This window comes from Microtus oregoni, unplaced genomic scaffold (genome assembly GCF_018167655.1).
Source record: "Microtus oregoni isolate MIOR12 unplaced genomic scaffold, Mior012 000050F_005, whole genome shotgun sequence".
Taxonomy (NCBI): domain Eukaryota; kingdom Metazoa; phylum Chordata; class Mammalia; order Rodentia; family Cricetidae; genus Microtus; species Microtus oregoni.
The window spans coordinates 1,005,418-1,013,224 of record NW_024543229.1 but is presented as its reverse complement, the minus strand read 5'-3'; the positions used below and the strand labels follow the sequence as shown (position 1 = coordinate 1,013,224).

Below are 7,807 nucleotides of genomic sequence, written 5' to 3'. Positions count from 1 at the left end.
CAGTCCCTACCCACATAAGGAAAGTCATGCAGTAGGGGCAAGAAGAAGGTCAGATCTTAGAATTTTGGTTTGTTTTGAGTCAGGGTCTCACTCTACAGCCATTGCTGGCTTGGAATTCAGTACAAAGATAGCCTGGCCCCAAACTCACAGAGATCTGCCTGCCTCTGCCTCCCAAGCTCAGAGATTAGTGCCACCGACACTTAGCCAGATCTTACAGTCTCAGCACTACTACTGGACTTCCTTAAATATGTTTCCTTTTTGGAAAATGACAGTAATATTATGAGCTCATGAAGCTATTGAAAAGTCCAAGGTTAACGGGTTATTCTTTACGTTATGGTGAGCATTTTTGTCTTACGTACCGTCCAAACCCTAGCTATTTTTAGGCATGCTTCAACAGACAGGAGGAATCTTTTAGTTCAACAGCTTTATCTCTGGAGAGTCGCTGCTTTGGAAAGTCCCTTGTGGTGCCTTATGGCATTCATCACTTTAGCAGTCATTCCCTGTTCTGAGCCCTGCTGAGGTGAGAAGCCTGAGGCCCCCATCCAAGTCCTGTGGAATGTCTCTGTGGCCTGTTACAAGTTGTGAAGCTGTGATATAATGGTGCCAACCTCATCTACACATCTCTAAGGTTGGGGGCCCCTGATGGGAGAGTGGTCAGTAGGGTAGCTGGGGCAAAGGTGCCAGCAAAGCTCTTTGAAACTCAATGGCAAGGCTGGAGAGGTGGCATGGCAGTCAAAGGACTTGCTGCTCTTCCAGAGGACCCAGTTCAAATCTCAGGACCTCTCCCTGTCCCCTGCCATGGCAGCTCACAACCATCTGCAACTCAAGTTCCAGGGGAATTGGTATCCACTTCAGGCCTCCCCAAGTGCCAGACACACATGTTGTGTGCAGAAAAACATGTGGATAAAATACTCAAACAATAAACAAAAGTAAATTTTAAGAACTCATGGCACTTACAACTTGGTCCCTGAATCAAATGGTATTTATTGATCAGGCAGTTTAGTCTGCCGAATGTCCATAAGGTGTAGACTTTTTCCTGCTGTTTTCTCATGTATATGTCTCTATACAGCCAGACATGACCACAACTACCTTGATGTTTTTACTTCTTTTATCTACAAACGAACCCCTTTTGACTTTGTCAATCCTAATCTGTATTCAATTTAACACAGTCCAAAGTTTTGGCACAGGACATGGCTTCCATATACAACTATGTTGGACTGCAGTCTATTCCATGAAGCATGTGGCCCCCAGTCCTTGGCTTAGACATGCCTGGAACTGATGTTCGTCTGAGTGCCTTGCTTGCTCCTGCCAGGAGATACCTCCCTGAGGAAATATGACTTCTCCAGAAGCCATCAGACACTAGAGTTATTATCAAGCCCTGGAGGGTCACACAGCGACGCGCTGGCTTGTCTGAGAGTATGTTTTCTAGAAATGGCATTTTTCAGATCCTGAGACATCTAGGAAGTGTAATCATAGACTTTTTGTTATTCCTGCTCCTCTTAATGGTAGAATTTGATTTCATTTCTGGGAAGATGGCTTCCCCAAAGGAAACAGGGTGACATTGTGCATAAAACACAAACATCTTAAGGCACGAGGGGAACTGTCAAGGTGTGGTATTAAGAGCAAGACTAGCGGATTGTGTATCATCAGCAAGCATTTTGAACAACTTGGAAGTCTTCCACTGTGTTGTCTTTCTGAAGTAAGTACCTGATCCCTCAGGTACCAAATTTGGCCTGGCTATCTTCTAAATAAGACCGCAGGTGAGAGAGAGGGAGAAAAAAGTGTGAGGACTGGAAACTAAATAGACCTTAACTAGGGGAGTAACAGGCATAGGATGCGAACAGGGTTGGAGTTGGGGGATCTCAGCTGCGACAATCCAGTTAGAGCGGTTGGAAGACTTCTGAAGTCTTGCTTGGGCACTCCAGGGCAGGTCCTGCCTTGGGGGAGGCAGGCGGCTGCTGTACCTGGGCCAAAGCCAGGCCTGCAGGGCTGGTGACTAGAACTTGGAAGGAATTCTCTTCCGCAGCCCAGGGTCCAGGCTTGGCCCCAGCATGCCGCCTTGCCAACCTCTGCTGCCTGGGGCCTTGCACATTCCGAGCCCCCACCCCTCCGCCCCTCCTCCGGGCTCACCCCGTCCCTTATACCCCTTCTCCTCCCCCTACCAGCTGTCCCCTTTCCCCTAAGTGGCGAGACAGTCTGAGCCTGGAAAGAGGCGGCAGCGGACTGGAGGGGGCGTGGTGGGTAAGGGGAGGAGGAGCGGGGATGAGGGGGATAAGGAGGCTCCTGCCCGCGCCCCCAGCCACTGCGCGCAGGTCGGTCGGCAGGGGAGCTGGGTGCCACCTCACTGTCGAGGTCTCTGCTCCCTGCTTGCTCTGCCTGTTCCCTTGCTCGCTTGCTTCCCCTCGCCTCTGGGGAAGGGTCAACGGCGTCCTGGAGCCTCCGTGTCACTCTCCAACAGCCATGAACTGCAGCGAGAGCCAACGGCTGCAAACCCTCTTGAACCGCCTGCTGCTGGAGCTGCACCATCGAGGCAACGCCAGCGGCCTGGGTGTCGGCCCGGGCCCGAGTATGGGCATGGGGGTCGTGCCTGACCCCTTTGTGGGCCGCGAGGTGACCAGCGCCAAGGGCAACGATGCTTATCTCTACATCCTGCTCATCATGATCTTCTATGCCTGCCTAGCCGGAGGCCTCATCCTGGCCTACACCCGCTCCCGCAAGCTCGTCGAGGCCAAGGATGAGCCACCCCTGGCCTGCGTTGCTGAGCAGGAATGGGTCCCCACCGCCTCCGCAGACCCGGAGAATGGTCAGGGCTTGCTGGCTGAGGGCGGCCGCCAGCTCGCACTGGGGGCGCTGCCTGTGATAGCCCAGGGCGATGAGCGGGTCTAGATCCACTGCCCTCCTCATTTTGCTTATCCCTGTGCCTGGCTCCTGCTCTTTCACTGTCCTGATTTCTGAGCTTGCTTTACCCGGGGCCCAGATGATGATGAGAGGTCAAAACACCTTCAAGGCAAGGTCCTGGGAGGAGATGCATCGCCTTACTCACACCTGACCACTTTCTCTCTCCCCTCCCTTCCATGCCAGCACCCCTATCCCGCACATGCAACTGAATTAAATTGCCTCTGCTCTCTTGTCTTCAGCCAGCCCCAACACCATGCTCCAGCCTTCTGGGAACAGAATCCAGCACGTCCAACACTTGGCATTGAATCGAAGCAATGAAGTCTAGCAGAACTCTGGGCCGTCTAACTGGCAGCTGCTCCAGGGGCTGCCAAGGACTGCTCACTCTGCACAGCTAACCGGGTTAGCCATCACTGCCAGGCTGGCTGCAGCAGCTCCGGCTTTCTGTTGCCTTGGGGACAGAGACAAAGAACATGAAGAGACTTCAGACATCTTTTCCTTCTCTCTCTCTTCAGCAGGCTATTAGGGAGACACTATTGTCGGATAAAATGGACTGAAGGGGAGGGAAGGTTCAATGGGAAAGGAAGATCTATGGCCCCAGGGGTATGGTGTTCTGGTTTCCCTGTCCTCCTAATTGTCATCCCAAAGGTCTGAGCACTAGCAATTTGGACATCTGGCTTGGATAATCATTACTAGCTGCTTAGCCTTAATGATTCCAAATGCTTCTCTTATATTGATTCAGTTATTACTGCAGTGTGTGCTTCATTCAGTATGAGGCTCAGTCATCCCCAGCTCTGTAACCCTGGGGAATGTTACAGGCAGGTAATAAAAGTTGTTAAACAGTAACTCAAGACTCTTGTCTCAAAGATCCCAGCCTTGAGACTGACCCAGTATTGGATAGACAAGGAATTGTTTATTTTTCATTTGGAAATGATGTTGGAATTGGGGGGTTGTAACATCTATATTTATGATAGTCCAAATATGATAAATGTGGGGTGGGGGGAGGAAAGAAACATATATACAAAGTCCCACCTACTGAGGGTGTTGAAGTAGGAAAATCACTTGAACCCATGAGTTCAAGGCCTGCCCGGGCAACATAGTGAAGAAGTTTCTGTGCCCGAATGGATTGTTTAATGTGTTTCAGAAGTTACAGCTGCTTTATTACCTCTTCATCACTTTAAATATGACAGTACTAATTAAGTATTTTCTGCCTCCTTTTTGTGGTTTTGCAGAATGTGCATTTAAAAAGAAAGCCTTCAGGACATAGAAGGAGTTGGAGGAGGGGTGATATAGATACACATGATGTACACACATATGAAACTTAAAAATTAGTGTAATTTTGAAAGAAGTTCCCTAAATACAAGCTGAAATCAAAGCTAATTTTATAGCTACCTTTATAAGTTATATGAGATTCTCACAATGTAAAATTGTAACCCCGAGGTCAGAGGTGTGCTTTCTCCTTTAGTTTTTATATGCAATGTTAAGACAAGGTTTCACTATACACTTGAAGCTCACCCCAAACTTATTATGTAGCCCAAACTGGCTTTGAACTCATCATCCTCCTGCACCATTTTATCTGGCTCTAGAAGTGAATATTTACCGAGTCATTCTCCTTGCTCCCAGGTTATCAGAAACTAACTTGCTTAGGACTGAAATACTTATACCCATGATTATGGTTTAGAATCCATCAAATACATAGGAAATTACTTCTTAAAAGTCAACCAGTTTGCTCCAGTACAGTTGGTTTGCCGGTAACAGCATGACAAAGACATTATGGATCAGTTACATGCATTGATAATCTGGAAACCTCATTCAGGCCATTGCCCTTGACCTTCCAGCTCATCTGGTTTTACTGGAGCTATTAATAAGTTAAATGAACTTACTTTCATCCCCAGGCTTCATTCCTTGAAGCAAGGCTGGCATGGCCTCATTGGCTCCTCTCCAGTCCCAGTTCCAGACCTAAGGTCACCTCCTTTTCTTGAAGGTGGGGGCTGAGAATTAGGCAGGAGTCCAAGACAATGATGGGAAGATAGAAGATGCTGGGAGAGCCACTGCAGCCATATAGGGAGGCCTGAGAAAGCTGTGGAGGAGGGGTGGAGATACACAGCCATGATGAAGGACATAGGAGTCAGTCACCAGCGTGTGTTAAGTGCAATAATGCCACTTGTTTCTCTGGCATAATTGAGCAAGAAGGGGTGTTTTGGGGATGAAATGTAATGGCTGTTTTAGGTGCTGAAACTTGGGAAGCGTATTTGTAACCATTACTAACATCTGTAAGTATATAGTGCTAAAAATAAAAGAATACACTAGACAGAGTTGAAACAATACCCACTAAAAAGCATTCCAGTGCTAGTAGTGAAAAAGAATATCGTGTCAAGTCAGTCCTGATTTTAGATACATTTTATTTAACCTTTCTTTTTCACAATGACTTAGGTGCCCCTTGGTAATTACCACACACAATAACTATACAGAAGGCTCCGTTCCAGAAAAGTGAACTGGCTGGGGGGAGCGTGGCCTGCCTTACCGTCCAGTTGGTTTTGTCAAATACTTTCATAGTTTAAAGTTTTCCCCAGATAATGAAGTTTGCCAGAAGTTTGGACACTTGATATCTACGAACCAACAGGGTATCCATAGTATTGAAGTGATCATGTCACACTCAACAAAACACAGGGAAGAGAAAATCTAGGTGGCATGAACCTCCAGTCTTGATAACGTAGCCTCAAAGACCATGAGGTAACTCTTTAAGTCTAGAATATTTAGACTCAGCCTTAACTGATTTTAAAGGTGGTAAACCTTTCAAGTAAATACAAGTGACCAATTTTCACCCCACCTGATATTCTATTTCCCTCCCCTGCACACACAGATAGACCCTATTTCCTCGCAGGTTTGGATCTTCGCTCCATAACAACAATGAAGCAGAAGAGACTTGCTTCCTGTAACTTGAGGTTCCCATCAGAGGAGTCCTGAGCAATGTTTGCATTACAGTATGCCAAAGTGCTCATCACCAGCATAGAAATGAACAGAAGCCTTTCTTCAATCACAAGCCTACTTCTGTGTGGTACATTTTGGTTTTCTAGAGGGATGTAAATGGAGCCTTTGATTGGTTTCTAGTTACCATCTTCTTTTCAATTTGCCTTTGCTTTTTACAAACCCAGGCTCTGCACAGGATTTGAATCTGCAAAGAGGAAAGGGCTTGGGCTGCTTTCCAAACAATCTTGCCTGATGGTTAAAGCAAAATGTACTGTGATGTCTTGGAGAGAGGCAGAGGATCAGGGATCCCCAGAACTGGAGTCTAGCCATGGCATTGCCAATTACCCAGTATTCTCTATGAAAGAGAGCTGCTTAGCCTCTCTGGTCTCAGGCTCCCGGAGCTCTGGCAAACGTAAGGATAAAATGAGGTCATGAATGGGGAATAGCTAGGATAAATACAGAGCTAAAGATGTGTGGGTGTTTGTTTTATACTTTCTTCCTTAGGAAATTAAATAACAGAGAAAAGGGGAAGAGAAAATTGCTCACTCTGTAAAATCTATTCAGATTGCCTGGAGAATATTGGCGACACCTTATTTAACTAGCAACTACCATAGTTCTTAGCCCATTTTTCCCATTCTCAAAATCTTGGCTGGGTAAGAAGCCGTGCCATACTATCTCAGTGCTCTCTTTCCCTTTGCTTCCAGGCCCAGAATTCTCATGTAAAATATGACTATAATCCCATACGCACAGGACTGTACCAGGCATAGGCCCAAGGGGAGTGGTAAAACATAAGAAAAAAAAAGTCAGGATTTGGGGGCTTCTATAGTTCTCCCCGACTTTCCCTGTTGATTTGCCAAGCTTACTCCTCTAAGGAAGGGAAATAAAAGCATAAACCAAACATCTCACATATGTTCAGCTACTGCATTTCTCCTAGTCCTTTCCCAGAAGTTCAGGACCTCACTATATCCTAAGTGACACTCTCAAGTAACTGGTGCTGTCCTTTGAAATTATGGATCTTGTGAGACAGGGAAGAGGCAGAGTTGTCTAGAATGTTCTGTGCAGGTAAGGGAACATGACTGAGTGCTACCAGGGGTGAAGAGATTGGATTGAATCAGCAGCCACCCTAGGTGAACTTGAACTACTCATCAAAAAATGGCTGTGGGAGAAAGTGATGGGAAGTCACCTTTCAGCTTTGCTGCTATTTAACCTGCAGCATGCCCAGGAAAACAACGTGGTCAAGATGACTTTAGTTTTTAGTGCTAACCCCTCAGAACAAGACGGCAACACCATTTATTGTCCTGTCAACTGAGCCTTGAGGCAAAGTAGGACCACAGTCAAAGCTGTGACCCACTCCTCCGAAGAAAATTCAGCCAGGGAAGACCGGATGATGCTTCAGATGTACTTTGCACAATTGTGGAAAAACACTTGGACCATTTCGCCAGAGAACAATGGCCATGTTGTTCCACACTGTCCTTTAAAGTCAGAGAAAAGGGCAAAGGCTAAGTTATATAGAAATGATTGACTGCCCGGAAGCATTTACACATTAAATGGATCCCCTGGAGCAAGGTGAAAGTGAACTAAGGAAAGAATGCCTAGTTGCAGACTTCAGAGGAATAAGAACGGAGAGATATCTAGGAATGGCTATAAATGAGTAAGGGAGGCTATATGAGTTGGAGAAGGTATTGAGGGAGACACTGCGTAACATTCTGATTTTGCTGCCAGTTGCTCTTGGGATCCTGGGGAAAGACTGGGGTAGCCATGAAAGGACTGAACTAGTCACTGTTATTACCAAATTCACATGTATCTGAATTAAAAGATGTCCATTTATGGCAATGCACAAAAAAATTTCCTTTAGGTTCTTTTTAGGATCTGGATGTGGTCTGGTAGAGGTGGCATTTTTGGGCTGGTAGAAAAAATGGAGACAATTGACTTATTAAGCGCT

The 7,807-nt window shown here is 46.5% G+C and overlaps 1 protein-coding gene across 1 annotated transcript; it reads left to right on the top strand.

Moving 5' to 3' along the window:
- Positions 1-2,429: 2,429 nt before the first annotated feature.
- Positions 2,430-3,617, top strand: LOC121436884 (potassium voltage-gated channel subfamily E regulatory beta subunit 5). Its single transcript, XM_041636787.1, has one exon. The coding sequence runs from the start codon at positions 2,461-2,463 to the stop codon at positions 2,884-2,886; it is 426 nt and encodes a 141-aa protein (XP_041492721.1). The 5' UTR covers positions 2,430-2,460; the 3' UTR covers positions 2,887-3,617.
- Positions 3,618-7,807: the final 4,190 nt, after the last annotated feature.

Excerpts from the sequence above, each read along its gene's own strand:
- LOC121436884 (XM_041636787.1), top strand. The coding sequence starts at position 2,461 with ATGAACTGCAGCGAGAGCCAACGGCTGCAAACCCTCTTGAACCGCCTG.